The sequence below is a fragment of the Bubalus bubalis genome, chromosome 6 (assembly GCF_019923935.1).
Source record: "Bubalus bubalis isolate 160015118507 breed Murrah chromosome 6, NDDB_SH_1, whole genome shotgun sequence".
NCBI lineage: Eukaryota > Metazoa > Chordata > Mammalia > Artiodactyla > Bovidae > Bubalus > Bubalus bubalis.
This window is the reverse complement of record NC_059162.1, coordinates 92,767,216-92,787,838: the sequence shown is the minus strand read 5'-3', so window position 1 is coordinate 92,787,838 and position 20,623 is coordinate 92,767,216. Positions and strand designations below refer to the sequence as shown.

Genomic DNA, 20,623 nt, shown 5'->3' with positions numbered 1-20,623 from the left:
ATTCAAGGTCTTTCATGATCAAGAACCCATCCTCCAGCTTCGTCTCCCACCTGTCTGCCCTCCAAGCCTGTGCTCAGTGCTTGAATGTTTAGCAAATAGACAGCCTCCAATGGTCCTCACAGCAACCTTTTGGAGTAGGTGTTTTTATTCTTATTTTACACATGAGGAAACTGAGGCTCGGAGGAGTCTGACAACCTGCCCGAGTTTCCGCAGCCAGTACAGCACACAGCTGAGCCAGGATATCATCTTGTGATCGTCTCCAAGGTCACCTTTCCCCCACGCCTCGCTGCATTCACCACCTAGAGCCTCTCCTTGGGAACAGGGCCTGAACTCCCTGACCCTGAGCTACCCTGGAGTCAGGTCAATTTCTAGGACTCCAAATCACTTGCTCAGGTCAATAAAGTGTCCACTGAAAGGGATTGAAACAACGGGTGCCACTGAATGGGCCAGGCTCCAGTAGCCCATGCCACAACCTACTTCCCATAAGCATCCGACAACCACGCCATCCAGAGCCTGCAGTCCAGACACCCGCCGCAGGAGCAGGGCCCAGAGGGAATCTGCACGGAAGCCTCTCCCGGAAACCCCACCCGGCCCTCCCAGTGGAACACCCGCCCCTCACCTGGAGACGACCAGTGGGAGGATCAGCATCTTGAGCATCCTCATCAGGAGCTCTCCCGGGAACTGGAAGTAACTAATTTCCTGAAAACACAGAAGGAGCTGGGGTTAGAGCGGACGATATGGACTTCACAGCTATTTTACAATCTTCAGAGCACCATTTCACCCATATTCTCCCGTCTAACACATGGACAGCAGAGTCCATGCAGAAAACACAGGCTCTGGAGCCAAACAGACTTGGGTTCGAATCTTGACCCCCTGTAAGTAGCTTTGTGGCTTCAAGCAAGTTACTCAACCTCTCTGAGTTTTTCTCATCTGTAACATGAGGGTCATAACCATTTCATAGGGCCACTGGGAGGCTTAAATGAGAGGATGCACATAGAGCACTTGGCAGAGAGCCTGGATGAGAAAAGGGTTAGTAATCACATTAAATCTCTCTCCCCCAACTCTGTACACTCCTAGCCTTGCTACAAATCTGTCTGAAATGATGATATGTGGCAAGGGGGCAGGGTTGCATACTGGTCACACATTCATTCAGCCCATACTGTGCCAGACTTCATACTGGGCACTCAAGAGTGAATGAGGCACAGTTTCTGCACCAGAGAAGTTGTCGATCTACTTTATGAGAACACTGACTCATAAACAGACCACAGCATTCTTGAGTCAGTTTCCCTTCTGTCCTGGGTCCCCTCACCCCACACTTTCATGAATGCTTACCAGCCCTTTGAAGGAGGGCTCACATTTAAAATGCTGAAAGAGAGAGAATTGGATTGGTTGGTGACACCCCACTGTCCATATTAAAGAGCCCTTCCTGGGCACAGTTCTTAGAAACAGCTTCCTCATAACCTGCTGGTTTCCCCCTATCTGGGGGCCCTTGGATTAGAGCACCAGGTCCTTGCCCAATCTGCTGTCTCCAGAGTAACTGGTCACATAACTGGAACATGATAACTGAAGAGGAAGGTGCCCTGAGGGCCAGTTAAGTTTGAATTTCAGATAAACAACAAATATTTGTTCTTTACTTAAACCAAAAATTATTTGTAGGTGATTTTTTGCTTTCGTTTGTTTGGCCCCAGCCACACAGCTTGCGGGTTCTTTTTCCCCAACCAGGGATCAAACCTGTGCCCCCAGCACTAGAAACACAGAGGCTTAACCACTGGACCACCAAGGAATTCCTTTATTTGTTGTTTATCTGAAATTCGAATTTAACTGGATGTGTTCTTTTTAAATTTAATTTAATTCAATTTTGTTATTTCTGGCAATGCTAGTTTGAGTCCACTTTCCTCAGAGGGTAAGCTTGTGGGTGAGGCCAGTACAAGACTTTCAAACAAACACCATATGACTTAAATTTTTGTACTTATAAATATTTTTTTGTAAACCCAAAGCCAAACATAGCTTTGGTTACTGGTCTGATACTTTGAAAAGCCCCAAATTATAGAATGTTGGTGCTGAGAAGGGGTTTTAAAGATCTTCTAGTCCAGCCGCTGACTCATTTTATAGATGAGGAAGCTGAGCCAGGAGAGGGAGGTGATTTGCCCACAGAGTGAGTTAGCAACAGTGCAGGACAGAAATAGGGCCTCCCAGTCCCCTTCCACTACCATTTCCAAAACACCCCAAAATCTACTTTTAAGTATATACCCATTATGACTTTGTCTTTTGAATTAATTTTAATCCATGTATATTGTTGTTCAGTTGCTCAGTCATGTCCAAATCTTTGCAACACCATGGACTGCAGCATGCCAGGCTTCTCTGTCCTTCTCCATCTCCCTGAGCTTGCTCAAACTCAAGTCCATTGTGTCAGTGATGCCACCCCACCATCTCGTCTTCTGTTACCCGCCTCTCCTCCTGCCTTCAATCTTTCCCAGCATCAGGGTCTTTTCTAATGAGTCAGTTCTTCGCATCAGGTGGCCAAAGTATTGGAGTTTCAGCTTCAACATCAGTCCTTCCAATGAACACCCAGGACTGATCTCCTTTAGGATGGACTGGTTGGATCTCCTTGCAGCCCAAGGAAGTCTAGAGAACTGTCTAACACCACAGTTCAAAAGCATCAATTATTTGTAGCTCAGCCTTCTTTATGGTCCAACTCGCATATCCATACATGACTACTTGAAAAACCATAGCTTTGACTAGATGAACTTTTGTTGGCAAACTAAAGTTTCTGCTTTTTAACAAGCTGTCTAGGCTGGTCATAGCTTTTCTTCCAAGCAGCAAGCATCTTTTAATTTCATGGCTCCAGTCACCAGCTGCAGTGATTTTAGAGTCCAGGGAGATAAAGTCTGTCACTCTTTCCATTGTTTTCCCATCTATTTGCAATGAAGTGATGGGACCATGTGCCATGATCTTTGTTTTTTGAATGTTGAGTTTTAAGGCAGCTTTTTCACTCTCCTCTTTCGCCTTCATCAAGAGGTTCTTTAGTTCCTCTTCACTTTCTGCCATTAGGGTGGTGTAATCTGCATATCTGAGGTTATTGATATTTCTCACTGCAGTCTGGATTCCAGCTTGTGCTTCATCCAGCCCAGCATTTCACACAATGTACTCTGCATGTAAGTTAAATAAGCAGGGTGACAATATACAGCCTTGATGTACTCCTTTCCCAATTTTGAGCCAGTCTGTTGTTCCATGTCCGGTTCTGTTGCTGCTTGACCTGCACACAGGTTTCTCAGGAGGCAGGTAAAGTAGTTTGATATTCCCATCTCTGATATATTCTTTACTTTAGATAGCACTATAATGAGACATAAGATACTCAGGTTTGATCTCCAGGTCTGGAAGATCCTCCAGAAGAGGGCATGGCTACTCACTCCAATACTCTTACCTGGAGAATCCCCATGGACAGAGGAGCCTGGCAGTCTACAGTCAATGGGATCACAACTGAAGAAACACACCACATAATGATGAAAAACAGCTGTTCCTCGTGCACCTTTATCCTCAACCCCAACTTCCCAGGAGTGACCATCCTCAACTGCTCTAGCCGTTTCTCCTTTAGTATTGTTATTTGTAAATAATATGGTTATAATGCTATTTCCAGATATATCTTTTTGACATCTATTAACTTCCCTGCCATGACAGATGAGGGCTTAGTTCCTACTCCCTTTTCCCTCCTATCATTTCACCATTATATCATTTTTTGGTTAAACTAATTGCCAAGATCTAAAAATTTTGATCACAACATATTGCTCACGTTGAACCAACCATGGCTCCTTTTTGTACAATCTTCATTTATTTCCTAAAATTAATAACTGACTGATTTTTCATTTACCTTGTTTTCTGTGAACCATTCATTAGTTTCTTCAAAATGCTTTAACATCTCTTTTAAAATGCCTAACAATAGTATTTCCTATATCCTCAAACATGTGGGTCCCTTTTTAGGCTCCTGGGATCTCAGTCCAAAAGCTCTCCATCCTCTTTTTCCGGGCTGCGTAGACTACTGTCTAGGGCAGTGGTTGTCACGGGTCTCTTCTTTGGGACTTTGTCCTGTCTAGGATCCCTTCTTTCCTGGATCCCTTTTCTTCTTGGTTTGCCTCCTTGTTTTGCTGGAGCATCTCCTTTGGTAGATTCCTCAGTAAGGGCAAATGGGAGAGAAACTTCTGAGTCTTACATAGTTGTTTAGTTGCTAAGTCATGTCCATCTCTTTGTGACCCCATGGACTGTATCCTGCCAGGCTCCTCTGTCCATGGGGCTTTCCAGGCAAGAGTAGGAGTGGGTTGCCATTTCCTTCTCTAGGGGATTTTCCCAACCCAGGGATCAAACCTGTGTCTCTTATGTCTCCTGCATTGGCAGGTGGGTTCTTTACCACTAGCGCCACCTGGGAAGCCCCTTACATAGTAAAAATGCCTCTATTGTACCTTTACCTCTGATAATAGATTGGCTTTATATAAGAGTCCTGGCTTGAAAGAATTTCCCCACCAAATTTCAAAGGCATTTCCTTTTTGTCTTCTAGATTCCAGCATCACTTAAGATGTTTGAAGCCATTCTTACTTCCTATTCTTTGCACCATAGGTGTGTGTGTGCTAAGTTGCTTCAGTTGTGTCCAACTCTGTGTGACCCTATGAACTGTAGCCCGCCAGGGCCCTCTGTCCATGGGATTCTCCAGGCAAGAATACTGGAGTGGGTTGCCATGCCCTCCTCCTTGAGATCTTCCCGACCCAGGGATCGAACCCATGTCTCTTATGCCTACTGCATGCCTACTAACTCCACCTAAGAAGCCCATTCTTTACATTAGACCTGTTTTATTCTCTCAGAACCATTTTAGGATTGTTTATTTATCTCTAGCTTTTTTGGTAATTTTCATGGTAATAGACCATGGGATGAGCTTCTCTTCTTTTTAAAAAAAATTCATGGTACTGTGCTTATACCTTTCACTTCTGAGAAATAGTCTTGTTTTCTTTGTGAAATTTTTCTCTCCACTTTTTTCTGTTAGCTCTTTTTAAAACTTTTATTAGTAAGTTGATTGTTGGACATTCTCATTTCCTTATATATTCTTTTTCTATTTTCTTCTCTTTTTGTTTTACTTTCTGGGAGATTTCTGCAGCTTTATCTCAGCTATTGACATTTTTATTGTGGCTCATCTACTTTTAATTTCCAAAATCTCTTTCTTATTATTGAATTATTCCTTCCTTTTGCATGCTGTTCTGCTTTATAGTCACTAGATCTTCTCTCATATACCTGAAGAACTTAAGAAAAGATTAGAAAATGTTCTTCTACTCCCAGCATTGCCCATGCCCTCAGTGCTATTTGTTTGGTCTCACTATCTTCCACATTAGCAGGTTTGAGTTCACCTTCTGCTTATGTGTAAGTGTGAAGCACTAAACTTCTGTATGAATGAGTGGAACTTGTCAACTGGAGGCTCCTCAAGGAAGACTGATGGGTGAGGATCTGGTGTTTTCACTGGGGGGAGGATTCTCCTTCACAGCAGAATTTGGAGGTCTTTCCTCTGAGGCTTCACTGAGAAGTCCCTTTCTACTTCTGGCTAGGTGGAGGTGTGGCTGTGCCTAAGCCCAGCTGACAGCAGTCATAGATGGAGCCCACGCTCGAGATGCAGATGTTTGTTCACTAATTCTCTTGAAGCATGCGCCTCATCACCTCCCCTCTCCCAACACTTACAGGTGGGCCTAACATCTCTTAGTCAAGCTTCTCTGGTTCCTTGTGTCAAGCAGGGGGATGGAGACAGTAGATGAGGAATCCCCTGATTACATGAACTGGAAGGGACCTAGGGGTTTAACTGCTCCATTACAAAATCCTAGCCAGCATCCCCGATCTCAGCAGCATGCCTGACCCTTGCCTCCTGCAACACCCTGTGTTTTCAAGTCCTGAGCCCTTCTGAAGTTTTCCAAGACAAGCTCAAGTGGTATCTGCTTCTACAGACACAAGAGTTCAGCTTTCTGTGCTCTACTAAATGAGAGCATTCAGCTCCATCCACTTCTCATCTAATGTATTATAATTCCTCAACTTCTTTTTTCAGTGTCTCCTTTTGTATCACCTTTGTTTTTGGGAACTTATATCTTTAAACAGTCCCATTGCTACAGTTTTAGTGGTATCCCAGAAAGGAAAGAAAAATGGGTACAGTTACAAATTCACCATGGTTTAACTGGAACTCTCAAAATGATCTATATTTTTAAACAAGATACCCATTTCCAAAGATAAATCTTGTGATTTTGTAAGTTCTTTTCACAAATAGGACATTCTATCCTTTTGCGTATTGTTTATGATTTTTGCCTTGTTGCATAAGCTTACAAAATAAGAAGGGTTTGGTTTCTGAGTCACAGGCAGAGATCAAACAAACAACTCCTGGATTTCAAAGTAAGATGCTGAGAAAGCCAGTTCCTGCAAAATAATTGTTCTAAGACTCCACATCCTTCCTTCAGTTTATCTGGCAGGTTAATCCAGACCGGAACACGTTTGCATTTCCAAACAGATGGGGAAGGCAGCTTTGGCAAAGGAGGCCCCAGCTGAGTCTGGCTTTTAATAATAGGCATTCCAATTTGTTTTCACAAAATAATCTTCCTGCAAGAGATATATTTTAGTTGCTGAAGAAAATTAAAGTGGCTTGCAGATTGTGCCATTGCCAGTTTAATTCAGCAATTAGTTGAGTGTTCTCTCTGTGACACTTAGCTAGGCTCGCATTTTGGATCAAGAAAGCCCATGTGATAGTCAACAAGTCAAAGTTTGATGGGAGAAATAGATTCTTTACAAATGATTCTGAAGCAAGACTGCCAGTGGCTGGGCTCCAGTGGAGGGATGAGCCTGGGGTGAGTGTGGGAGGAGAGTGTAATTTCAGATGTAAGCAGGTCTGGAAGAATTTCTATCAGATTCGGGATATATGAGGTAGTTCTTGGTAGGACCTGGACTCGTAAGTAAGGGAAGGAGGAGTGAAGTAACGCTCACTAAGCACCCACTGCATCTGGTCACTGATGACTCCCTGTTTACCCCTTCCGGCAATTCTGCTGCTAAGTCGCTTCAGTCGTGTCCGACTCTGTGCAACCCCGTAGACGGCAGCCCACCAGGCTCCCCCATCCCTGGGATTCTCCAGGCAAGAACACTGGAGTGGGTTGCCATTTCCTTCTTCAATGCATGAAAGTGAAAAGTGAAAGGGAAGTCTCTCAGTTGTGTCCGACCCTCAGCAAGCCCATGGACTGCAGCCTTCCAGGCTCCTCCGTCCATGGGATTTTCCAGGCAAGAGTCCTGGAGAGGGGTGCCATTGCCGTCTCCCCCAGCAATTCTAGCAGACATATAGTCCCACCCCCTCCATTTTGCAGATAAGGAAACTGAGCTTCAGAAAGGAGACAGGATTTAGCCTACAGCCACACAGTCTTTACTAGTAGAGTCCAAGTTCGGAGCTGCTCTGCCTCCAGAGTCCATGCTTCTCCCTAAATAACTGATAGCAGTTTACAGTGTCACTGTCATAATAGTGGGCTCGATTCCCGGAGAGGGGTGTTTTCCTTCTCCTGGGTGATGAAATCTGATGCCTTGAGCCCCAGTTGTAGAGATCATATTAGATATCACTGAACTGCAGAGAGAGGAATTCTATGAGTTAGGGAATCTTCCAGAAACCCATTGACAAAAACTCTCTCCTTGACCAAACTTTAGACAGGTTATTCTGAGTCCTCTTTTCAACTGAGCCTCATCGTTGGGCCATTTCTTCATCCTGCTTCACCTACTTGTAGCAAAAATCCTGCTAAGTCAATTTAGTGAGAAGCCCCAAACTCTGCCTTCAGCAAGCATCTTGTTAGTGGGTTTAGCAAGAATCCCCTTACCCTACCCTTGATGTCTCTTCTTAATAATTATCTGTTCTGCACTGTGCTCGTCAGCTGTAAATCCCCAGCTGCCGTTGTTGTATTTGGAGTTGCGCCTGAGCATTCTCCCCTACTGCCATGGTCTTGACACCTATCATAATAATGCTGAATAAAGTCCTCCATACCATTTTAACAGCATCATGATAGTTTTTCCTTCAGCACCATGAGAGTCCCTCCCTCTTCCACAGGAGCTGGGTGCTAATAAGAAAAGGGCCCTTCCTCAAGCAAGTCGTCATCACCCTTGCTGTAACACAGGCCAGAGCCCTGAGGGCCTACCTTATCTTCCTGTCCCCCAGCCCCACATTCAATCAGCCACCACATCCTGGAGCTTCTTCTTTGGGAAGCAGTTCTCATATCTGCTCCGTCCATCCCCACTCTTATCCCCTCATTGCCCCCTGCCAGTTCTACCACTACCCCAAGGGGATGTCTCCTAGCTCAGGGCTGACCATGTCACCGTCCTGCTCAGAGCTCCTTGACGTTGCTCCACGCTGACACTGGATGATGGGATCCAGAAGCCTGATGGCCTTTGTGCTCCAGCCCCAGCCTCACAGTGTCCATTCCAGCTGCTGTGAATAGTTTGCTCTGCTCCCCCCCTCACAAATCTTCCACGCCCCTCTGTCTCACCACTCTGCCTAGAATGCCGATGAACTGCTTTAGGAGGTGTTCTCTGCTTCACACACTTATAGACTCCATTCTGTATGGACCGATTCAGCGGACAAGAATTTGGGCAAACTCCAGGAGATGGTGAGGGACAGGGAAGCCTGGCGTGCTGCAGTCCACGGGGTCACAAAGAGTCAGACACGACTTGGTGACTGAACAACAACAGACTCTATTCTTGCCTCCCCCACAGCTCTTAGCCTGTGGGCACTCTCACAAGGCACCCTTGCCTCTCATTCACCTGGAGATGCCAGTGTGTAGCCACTTCCTCTCACACGCTTGTCCTGCAATGCATATCACACTCCACTTTACAGATGAGAAAACTGGGCCCTGAGAAGAAAAGTGACTCACCCACTGTCACGTCACCCGGGAGCCATGGAGTGGGGACGTGACCCCCAGATCCCTCAGGCCCACCCAGCCCTCTGAGATGGGGACTCATGATGCCCCACATGGCTGACCTGGGGTGAGAGGTGCCGGGTCCTCAGGAAGAAGCCAAGGAGGCAGCCCACGGTGACAGAGAGCACAGACAAGATGAGCAGTCCATTCCGCTTGCACACATCCCTCCCACGTGCCAGGATGGCACCCAGCACCATGGCGAGCCCAGCCTGCTGGCCCGGGGCACAGCACCATTCCATGCACGGGAGGCCAGCCCGGTCACAGGGTCCTGGTTCTGGCTCTGGCTCTTCAGCAGGCAGGTGGTTGGGGTTGCTAAGCACCAGTCGCCAGCCCCACAGCCATGGCCTGCGTGGCTGCCCCAGAGGGAAGCCACAATCCTATTACCAGCTGCATCATTAGGAGCTAGGAGCAGATTAGAGCCTGGGAAATTAGAGCAGGCCACGTGGTTGGGGGTTCAGACCTCAAAGCCAAGTGCTCCTCTTAAAGAGGGGAGAGGACCGGGAGCTGGTGGGAGAAACCAGAGGAATGTTTGGTTGGTTTGATTTTTACCTCCGCTTCATTCCAGAAAGAACTGAAGGCAAGACAATAAGTAGCAGTAAAAAGCAACAATAAACTAATAATAATAGCTATCTAGCAGAGCTAACCGGAGAAGGCAATGACACCCCACTCCAGTACTCTTGCCTGGAAAATCCCATGGACGGAGGAACCTGGTGGGCTACAGTCCATGGGGTCGCTAAGAGTCAGACACAACTGAGCGACTTCCCTTTCACTTTTCACTTCCATGCATTGGAGAAGGAAATGGCAACCCACTCCAGTGTTCTTGCCTGGAGAATCGCAGGGACGGTGGAGCCTGATGGGCTGCCGTCTACGGGGTCACACAGAGTCGGACACGAGTGAAGAAACTTAGCAACAGCAGCAGCAGCAGAGCTAACAATCACCAACCTTAAGCATTCACTGTATGCCACGTGCTGTTCCAGGTGCCCTTTACTTGTACTACCACATTTAATCCTAACACCAATCTCAAGAAGTAAGTACTGTAAGCATCATTTTACAGATGGAGCAAAGAGAGGTGGGGCAAAAGGAGGCGTGCTGGGTGGCAGGCCTGTTCAAGTTGTGTTATCTGTGTGAACCATCGGGAATCATCCCAACAACCCTAGGGTTCCAACCTTCATTTTACTGAAAGGGAGACTGAGACTCCAGGGAGCCAGAGCCCCTTGGCCACAGGCCTAGAGCTAGCAAGTAGCAGAGTGGAATTCATTGGTTTGGTTTCTACCACATAAACAGGTAGATGGGTTCACTGGTGCTTCCCAGTATTGTAGGGAATGTAGGATTTTTTGTAATTTTAAAAAGTAATTAATTTGGGGGGTTTGCACTGGGTCTGCATTGCCGTGCATGGGCTTTCTCTAGTTGCTGCAAGTGGAGGCTACTTTCTAGTTGCGGTGTACAGGCTTCCCATTGTAGAGGCTTTTCTTGTTTTGGAGCACAGTCTCTAGAGCGTGGACTTCAGTAGTTGTGGTGTATAGGCTTAGTTGCCCTGTGGCATGTGGGATCTTCCTGGACTAGGGATCAAACCTATGTCCCCTGCATTGGCAGGTGGATTCTTAGCCACTGAACCACCAGGGAAGCCCAGGAATCGAGGATTTGAGTCCAGGGGACCTGAGTTCAAATTTAGGCTTTGCTACCCATTGCCCTTCAGGGTGTTTTAAGCCTGAAGCTGGAAACCCTGGAGGATCTCAGGGCTTATTATTTTTTAGAGATGACAGTGTCCAAGGGATCTACATTCAAGTCCCAGCTCTGCCACTTGCTAGCCATGTGATCCAGAACAGCCATTTAATCACACAGGGCCTCAGTTTCCCCAGCAAAACGGACATAATAATCACCATGTACTTCCTTAGGGCTGGTGTAACATTCCACTCGGAGCACATTCATGAAAACAGGGGTGAGCTGTAAAGTGCCCGGCGAGGAGAGGCTCTTAGGATTATCATCTGTATTCAGCATTATAGATAAAGGTGGTTTTTGTTTGTTTGTTTTGAGGGGGGTTGTTTATTTATTTTTATTTTATTTTATTTTTTGCTATTTCTTGTGGCCTGGCCTGCCCTTTAAAGCCAGAGGGAATTAATGCTCTATTTCACTAGGAGTCTGTAATCTCATTAGGGGCAGTCAGGTGACAGCAGGGAGCTCGGGTCTGTGGGTCTGTGGTGGGTGGTGTGTGCACAAGTTTGCCTCCCCTGAAAAAGGTGACAGGCCCAAGGAACTGCCAGAGGTCTTGGGGGAGGGCACAGTGGTGCAGGCCCTGAAGCCCTGGGCAGAGCCCCCAACAGGGAGGGGACCCTCAGGCTCCAGTCTCAACCTGCTCTGTGACCTTGCCCTCTCTGGGCCTCAGGCTTGTCCTCCACAGAATGAGAGAAACAGCCTAGGTGCTTTCTAAGGATCCCTTGGTGCCATAAGCCAGCCTTCCAAGTTTTTCCCTGGTAGCTCAGTCAGTAAAGAATCCACCTGCAATGAGGGAGACCTGGGTTCTATTCCTGGCTTGGGAAGATCCCCTGGAAAAGGGAATGGCTACTCACTCCAATATTCTTGCCTGAAGAACTCCATGGACAGAGGAGCCTGGCAGGCCACAGCCCATGGGGCCACAAAGTCAGACATGACTGAGCAACTTTCACTTTCTTTTCTTTCCAAATATATTGCTCTTTTTCAGTAACTTTAGGAGTATGGGCATGGATACAGGTCTGAGACTGTTTTTTCCCTCCAACTCCTAGTCTTAAAACCAAGAATCTACTGGTAACACCTTTAGCGCCAACAAATGCCTCATTTTCCAACTGACCAGGTGATTTTTGTTGCTGCCTAGAAGAGAAAACATTCTGAGTAGACATTTGGATTTGCATTTCGATCAATGTGTGGTTCAGTTCAATTCAGTCACTCGGTCGTATACAATTCTTTGCGACCCCATGGACTGTAGCACTCCAGGCTTCCCTGTCCATCACCAACTCCCAGAGCTTACGCAAACTCCTGTCCATCGAGTCGATGATGCCATCCAACCACCTCATCCTCTGCCGTCCCTTTCTCCTGCCTTCAATCTTTCCCAGCATCAGGGTCTTTTCCAATGAGTCAGTTCTTTGCATCAGGTGACCGAAGTATTGGAGTTTCAGCTTCAGCATTAGTCCTTCCAATGAATATTCAGGTCTGATTTCCTTTAGGATGGACTGATTTGATCTCCTTGCAGTCCAAGGGATTCTCAAGAGTCTTTGAAGTATCAATTTGTTGGCGCTCAGCTTTCTTTTATAGTCCAACTCTCATATCCATACGTGACTACTGGAAAAACCATGGCTTTGACTAGATGGGCCTTTGTTGGCAAAGTAATGTCTCTACTTTTAAAAATGCTGTCTAGGCTGGTCGATGTGCAGCCCTGGCCTTTAGCCATGAAGTAGGTGAGTCTTGCTTTCCATTTTGGCTCCAAGACTCTAGATTCCCATGGTGCCCCCACAACTATTCCCATCTCCTGTCCCTCATGCTCTGACACAACCACCTCCCAGGCTCCAGGCCTTCCTTTCCATTGCTTCCACTGTCCTCAACAGGGGAAGTTACAACTCATTCAAGCAAATATTCTTTTTTAGCTGATTAATTTACACACATATTTTTTATTTTTGGCTGCGCTGGGTCTTTGTTGCTTTTGCACAGGCTTTCTCTAGTTGTGGAGAATGGGGGCTACTCTTCATCGCAGTGAGAGGGTCTCCCATTGTGATGGCTTCTGTTGTTGCAGAGCACAGGCGCTAGGGTGCGCAGGCTCAGTAGTTGTGGCACATGTGCTTAGCTGCCCTCAGCACGTGAAATCTTCTCAGATCAGGGATTGAACCCATTTCTCCTGCATTGGCAGGTACATTTTTATCCACTGGGCCGTCAGGGAAGACCCAAGCCAATATTCTTATAGCACCTTCTCATGTCATCCCTCCTGGGTACTGGAGACATAGCAATGAGTTGATATAATACTTGCTCTCAGGGAGCTTGTAAGAATGGTGAGGTGCTGTAGGAAAGGACTTCTCAGGTGGCACTAGTGGTAAAGAATCTGCCTGTCAATGCAGGAGATGTAAGAGACTTGGATTTGATCTCTGGGTGGGGAAAATCCCCTCGAGGAGGAAATGGCAACCCACTCCAGTATTCTTGCCTGGGAAATCCCATATACAGGGGAGAGCCTGACGGGCTACAGTCCATAGGGTTGCAAAGAGTCAGATACAACTGAAGCAACTTAGCAAGCAGGAAAAGACTAATTCACACTAAAGTATAAGTGACTGATAACCAGCATACTAAGGATATTTACAAATCAAATAGAAAGGCTCCTGGATAAGAACCCTTTAAAAGCTCCCCATTGTCCACAGAATCAATTGTCTTACAATGCTACTAGATGTGCAAAAACTATAATTTGGATGAAATAAAGTTAAGCTAGTTCTTTACTCCAGGAAGCTCAAAATCAGACTACTCAAGTTCATATCTTAGCTCTACCACTTACTAGCTGTGTGAGCTTAACCTCCCTATAAAATTTCTTTACCTCTTTATAAAATAGGAATAATAAAACATTACATAGTTTATATTGTTGTGATCGAATTTAGGTCAAATTCGGTGATGCCTGCTTAGATGTATGCTTAGAGCATTGCCTGGGTGCCCTGCAGACACTCACAGGAATTTACTATTAGTTTTAGCAGAGCCTTTATAAAACTAGCATATGTTAGAGGAAGTCTCCACATGGGGGTACAGAAACCCAGCCCTCTTCTGGAGCTGGGAGTTCCATGAGTCTGGTGTTTGGGAAAACACATTGGAACACTGAAACCTCCAGGAAGAAGTCTCTGGTTCTGAGGTCCTCAGGGGCTCGTATGTGCTCACCTCTCCAGCACACCACCTCCTCCTGCTCAACATCATACCTTGGGCTCCTATAACACCACCCAACTTTGGGTTGCTGGAGCCCTGCATCTTCTCTCAGGCCTCCACATCTGTGCCTATGCTATTTCCTCTGCCTGGAATGTCTTTCTCTATCTCCAAAGTCACAGGTCAAATGCTTCATCTTCCCTGAAGCCTTTCCTAATCACCCCAGATGTACACCGCCCTCCTTTTCCTCCCACTAATTCAGGCCCTTTCACAATCACCACTGGGGATTAACACAATTCCTTTTTTTTTTTTTTGCCACGCCACATGACTTGCAGGATTTCAGTTCCCTGATCAGGGATTGAACCTGGGCTATGGCAATGAAAGCCTGGAATCCTAACCACTAGGCCACCAGGGAAATCCCTCCAGTCCCTTTTAGGTGGCTTGGACAAGTAAGTAAAAATCTGTGTGAATAAAATTAAGTCTCTGTTATCATGTTATTTGAAAATACCTTGAAGGATCATCCTCAAAGTTAGACAGGGGTCTGGGGGAGCCCCAAGGGGCAAGGAGTTGCCTCCAGAGCAGCCGAAACTGATGGGCAGCAGGAAGCACGGGAGATGCTGGAGATTTTAGCCAAACTGATTAAGATGCTGTGGACAGAGAAGATAAACAATGTTGTCAAAAAAAGATCCCCGGGTCACAAGGGCAGCTGTCGCACCCTGCATGAATGAGTTTGTAGTCAGGCTGGTTCTCACCACGGCAACTCTGTGCAGAATGTATCATGGTAGAGAGCTGCAGGGTCCATTTATTTGCTAATTATTAATGATTCTCCAGGGCCAGCAGAGGGGCTGAGTCAGCCAGGGAAGGTGTGTGTAGGAAGGTTTCTCAGAGGAAGGGTCATTTAGTCAGAGACCTGAATAAGCCAGGAGTTAACCCAGGGTAGGGAGTGTTGATCAAGGGGAAGGCATGAGAAGAGCTTGTTCCAAAGAGGGGCCCAGGCTGGGGATACAAGAGCTGTTCCCAAAAGGGAGATCTCAACACAGTTTGCTGAGTGGCTGGCAGGCCTGGGACCTCACTCCTTCCAGTGTGTATCAAAGTGAGTTTAGGCTGAGCTGTCTGACCTCCCAGCTGGGTTTATGGTGATGACAGCTCTGGGTTTGTTGGCTGCTTTTCAGAGACACACCAGAGGCGCTTTCATCTCCTCCCTGACGCGTCTCCCAGCTCTCTGTAGACTGGGCCCTTCCCGGAAGGTTTTCTGTGGACAAGTAACCCGGCTGGGCGTGGATTCCTGTGAGCCTTAGTCACTGAGGGGCTGTCCGACCTCTGCTGAGGCTGGTCCTTCCCTGTGTTTGCCTCAGAGAATGGGGTAAAGTGACTCCTGTGACCTTCCTTCTTCCCTGTCCAGCCCCCTGTCTAGATTCTTCATCTTCAGAATTTGGCCCTAAGCACCCACAAGACCAGCTGCTGTTTGTTGAGCATCTACTGCGTGTCAGGCTCTGCCAATGAGCTCACACCAGAGGGCTCATACCAGAGGGAGCCAGTGAGCAACTCAGCCCCTCCAAAGGCATCACTGGATCGGATCAAGTGCTGCAGGACTTGTTGGGGACAAGTGCAAGGGGAAGGGCACAAGTTCTGGATCCGTTCAGTCCAACGCAATAGCATTACTTAAAATGAAATTAATGGAACATAAAGTTTAAAATTCAGTACTCTAAGATGTGATGAGCTGTTCCGCTCAAGAAATAAGGCAGAAAAAATGGGCAAATTTCTTTCCTTGGCCCTTTTGTTCTACCCTAGCCCTCAACAGATTGAAGGGTGCCCACCCCCACTGGGGAGGGCAATCTACTTTCCTCTGTCTGTTGATCCAAATGTTAATCTAAGCCAGAAACACTCTCCTATACATACTCAGGAATAATGCTTAGCCAGATATCTGGGTATCCTCTGATCTAGTCAAGTTGACACATAAAATTAACTATCACAGTCCCTGAAAAGAATTTCTGGTCAGCTGGTGTATGTGGACTTCGACAAGGACAGCTGGTGTCAAACCAGTGTTGTCATCCCTTGAGCCACTGAATCGAATAAATGGACTTCTGGCTGCACCCACATAAATATAGGACTAGATTTGTTCAAGAACACACACTTAAACTTACTTTAGTAGAGACTTCTTCACTGGAAACAACACTAATCACTTTGTAATGAGAATAAAATGTTATGATAACAAGAATACATGTCCTGCTATACACAGGAAAAAAAATGAATTCAGTCACACTAGTCATATTCTACAGAGAAGGCAATGGCACCCCACTCCAGTACTCTCGCCTGGAAAATCCCATGGACGGAGGAGCCTGATAGGCTGCAGTCCGTGGGGTCGCTAAGAGTCGGCACGGCTGAGCTACTTCACTTTCACTTTCCACTTTCATGCATTGGAGAAGGAAATGGCAACCAGCTCCAGTATTCTTGCCTGGAGAATCCCAGGGACAGGGGAGCCTGGTGGGCTGCCGTCTATGGGGTCGCACAGAGTCGGACACGACTGAAGCAACTTAGCAGCAGCAGCAGCAGCAGCCATATTCTAAGGGCTCAATAGCCCCCTGTGGCTAGTGGCTACCATATTGAACAGAGCAATTACAGAATATTTATGGGATCACCAAACGTTCTACTAAACTTTCTAGTGTCATGAGGAGCTGGATTCAAGACTCAAATCTTCCCTTGGAAGCTGCCCAAATTGGTAAGCCTCTCTGAGCCTCTTTTCTACATCTAGAAAAGAGCTTGTGTTCTTTGCTATACCTAAAGCCTGTGTTCTTTACATTGCATCACACTTGCACCCACTTGAATATAATAATTGGAGCAAAGTATAAAGTTAAAACCCCCAGCAAGTTCAGATTAAGTTTCCAAATCAAAGGCTCTTGTCAGCAAATAACAGGAAATTAAATCAAGACAGTTTCAGTAAAAAAAAAAAAAAAATTATAAGCAAAGCTGATTTGATAATTTGTGGGGCCCAAAGCAAAATGACCATGTGAGTCTTTTTGTTCAAAAAGCAGGAAAAAAGTACATTAAAAGTACTAAAACATGAAGCTTTTTTCTTTTCTCTACAGTCTCTTATAGTGCTTTTTAATTTGCTATTTAATGTCTTAAGTAAGTAAAAATAAAAATCTTAAATTACTAACATGAATTTTCCCATTCATGCTTCAAGATATTTGCAATGCCAGTTTCAAAATATAAGAGCTTTTAACTAGTATGCAGAATCACCAAAATTACACAGTCTGTGTGTAGTAACTCTTGCATGTATATGTATTTTGTTCTTAACCAGAACAGTGGAAACACTGGACAAAACGAATTCAACTGTATTTCACTTCTTGACACATGTACATCCAACAAGTACATGCTCTCCCTTTGGCTCACTGGTGCGTGAGGAAGGACTTAAGGGGCTGTGGGGGTGGAGAGTCCACCTGCCAATGCAGGAGACGTGAGTTTGACCCCCGATTTGAGAGGACCCCGCATGCCTCAGATGAACTACGCCCGTGTGCCGCAACTGTTGAGCCTGCGCGCTAGAGCCTGGGAGCCACAGCTGCTGAAGCCCCCGCTCTCTAGAGCTCGTGCCCTGCAACACGAGAAGCCACTGCAACGAGAAGCTTACGCATCACAACCAGAGAAAAGCCCGAGCAGCAACAAAGACCCAGCCTAAACAATAAATAAATAAAATTATTTAAAAAACAGAGGAAAAAAAAAAAAGAAAAGGAACTATGGGCACTTCCCTGGCAGTCCAGTGGCTAAGACTCTGAGCTCCCAATACAGGTGGCCTGGGTTCAATCCCTTACCAGGGAACTAGATTCCACATGCTGCAACTAAGACCTGGAACAGCCAAATAGCAAATAAATTAAAAATAAATATAAAAATAATGTCACCTTTGTTCTGTTCTCTATAGTGGCTGTTATCAGTTTACATCCCACCAACAGCACAGGAAGATTCCTTTAAAAAAATTAAAAAAAAACTATGGGTAGTCCTATCTTTTCTTTTTCTTCTGTATCATTTTCAGTATAGATAGTTGGCTAACACAGTAAGAAAGGATATGTAACTAGAGAACAGTATGGAAATTCCTTTAAAAAAAACACACTAGGAATAACAATGCCATGTGACCCAGCAGTCCCACTATTGGGCATATATCCTGAGAAAACCATAATTGAAAAAGACACATGTACCCTACTGTTCATTGTAGCACTATTCACAATAGCCAGGACATGGAAGCTACCTAGACGTCCGTCAACAGATGAATGAATAAAGAAGTTGTGGTACATATACACAGTGGAATATTACTTGGGCGTTGAACACATTTGACTCAGTTCTACTGAGGTGGATGAACCTAGAGCCTATTATAGACAGTGAAGTAGTGAGAAAGACTAATACTGTATATTAACCTATATACATGGAATCTAGAAAGATGGTATTGATGAACCTATCTGCAGGGCAGCAGTGGAGATGCAGACATAGAAAACAGACTGCTGAGCACATGAGGGGAAGGAGAGGGTGGGACGAATTGAGAGAGTAGCATTGAAACCTGTGCGTTACTATATGTAAAGTTAGATAGCCAGTGGAAATTTGTCATACGACATAGGGAGCTCAAACCTGAAGCTCTGTGATAACCTAAGTGGTGGGATGGGGTGGGAGAGATGGATAATAATGATAATATTATTATTATCAATATTATTATTATTACAATATTCAAGAAGAAGAGGACTTACATATACCTGTGGATGATTCATGTTGATATATGGTAGAAACCAACACAATAGTGTAAAGCAATTATCTTCCAATTAAAAATTAATAAATTTTTTAAAAAGAAATTTATGTACGTTTCCTTGGTCATTGGTGTATCTTTGAATGCCACTGTCTCCTTTCTGTGTTCGTAGCAAATTCCAGTTTAAGGAAATGGTGTTTTCTCAGCTCTCCTACTTACTCAGTTGCAGACACAACATGCTCTCCTTGTACCTGCTTTGCGTCTTGCTGAATGCCCAAGCATGTCCAGTTTACAGGAATTCTGAGCTCATGGGGCTTCACATGCACTGTGCGTGGTGCAGACACCAAGGACAGTGGAGGACGTTTATACTACATGCATCTTCTCGGCTCATGCGCATGCTTCATTGTCCTGTCAGGCTTTTGCTTATAAAACAGGTTCAAAACTAAAATTAATAAGAATTTAGGGGTGGTGACAGCAGAGCATTAACCCACACATGGGGCCCTTCTGATGCCCATGAAACCAGTCCTGTTTACAAGACTGGATGGCGAGGCTTCCACAGAGCCCAAGGCAAGAAAAGCATGGAGCTGCACAGATCCTCTGAGCTAGGTGCTCGATTGTTACAGAATGCTCTTCCTTACCCACCCTCCTTTCTGCCTGCTTGATCCATTCATTCATTCTCCATTCATCACAAGTTTACTGAGACTTGGTGTCAGATGGTGATGAGGAGCACATACTTTGAAACCAGATAACTTGAGTTTGAATCTTGGTTCTTAGACCAATAATCTGTGTGACTTTAGGCAAGTTACCCTATGTCTCAGTTTTCCCACATGAAATATGGCAATAATAATGTTCTATCTTACAGGATTGTTACATGGATTAAATAAATTACATGTGTGATGTAGATAGGACAGTTGTCTGATCATAATAAGCACTATATACACATTCCTATTATTATCATTATTACTATGTGCCAGGCATATTCTAGGGATATAGCAATACACAGAAATAGTCAACAACCTCTGCCCTCACAGAGCTTACACTTCGGTGGTGACATCTGGGCTGCATTATTCTTTCTTTAATGGAGAAAATGCAGCATTTCCACTACTTTTCTGGTCCAGCTGGAGGAAACATGGCTACCAGTAGCTCCCTTTAACTCCAAGTTTAAAGTTGACAGGAAAGGTTCTAATTGGCCTGATTTGGACCAATCATCTGTGGTTAGTAGGGGCAGGGGGCAGGGTTACATTGTTTAAAATTGCTGCTCTCATGGTAACCCTGTAGATGTATGTGGTACGAGAACGGCGAAGGCGATGGCAACCCACTCCAGTACTCTTGCCTGGAAAATCCCATGGATGGAGGAGCCTGGTGGGCTGCAGTCCATGGGGTTGCTAAGAGTCGGACACGACTGACGCGACTTAGTAGTAATAGTAGTAGTAGTAAGAGTTAGAAAAGTGGACTGGGAACTTCCCTGGTGGTCCAGTGGCTAGGACTCTTTGCTGCCAGTGCTGGGCATCCAGGTTTGATCCCTGGTCAGGGAACTAGGTTCCACATGCTGCAAATAAGACCCTGTGAAACTAAATAAATAACATATTTTTAAATAGTTTAAGTAAATAAAAGTGGACTGAACAGACACAGCAAAGTAGTGTATCATCTTAGTCATTCAACTCTTGGCTTTCTTTTCTTGTATAAAATGTCTAACATCTTATCCCCTGTAAGGCTGGCTCCAGAACTTAGGATCAGCGGCTCAACTTTCCTCATCGCTCTTCTTTCTCTGATGTCTACTCCTCCCCTTTATGGCAGCAGGCCTGGGGCCACATCCACAGCGGGCTCAGAAAAGACTGCAGGCCACTGTCTGGGCCAGGTGATTTCTTACTCCTTCTCAGCCCACTGCTTCTCGCTTGTTTGGGCCCACAAAGCCACCAACTTAAGGAACTCACATTCAACACCCAGGCTTAAAGCCCACAGGGAACCCTGGACATTATGGAACATTCTCTGAGGCCCAAAAAGAGAAAGGAACCTGGGCAAGGCCACCTTGAAACTAGGCACCAGGTCAAGAACAGAACTGGGGTCTTCCTCTCCCTACGACTCA

At 45.6% G+C, this 20,623-nt stretch overlaps 1 protein-coding gene across 3 annotated transcripts in view; it reads right to left on the bottom strand.

The window, feature by feature from the left end:
• Positions 1-14,457, bottom strand: part of SLC1A7 (solute carrier family 1 member 7) — a 58,618-nt gene extending 44,161 nt beyond the window's left edge. For 2 of the 3 annotated variants that reach the window (XM_044945005.2, XM_025288717.3), the window contains exons 1-2: positions 14,320-14,457; positions 620-699 (exon numbers count right to left, since the gene is read on the bottom strand). Coding sequence is in view for 2 of the 3 variants with exons in the window: in XM_025288717.3 (XP_025144502.3) it covers positions 620-663 (44 nt within the window). In the remaining variant the exon portion in view is untranslated. Of the gene's footprint in view, positions 1-619; positions 700-9,016; positions 9,320-14,319 lie in introns of those variants that run through there. The other variant, XM_006063806.4, reaches the window with a different exon arrangement.
• Positions 14,458-20,623: the final 6,166 nt, after the last annotated feature.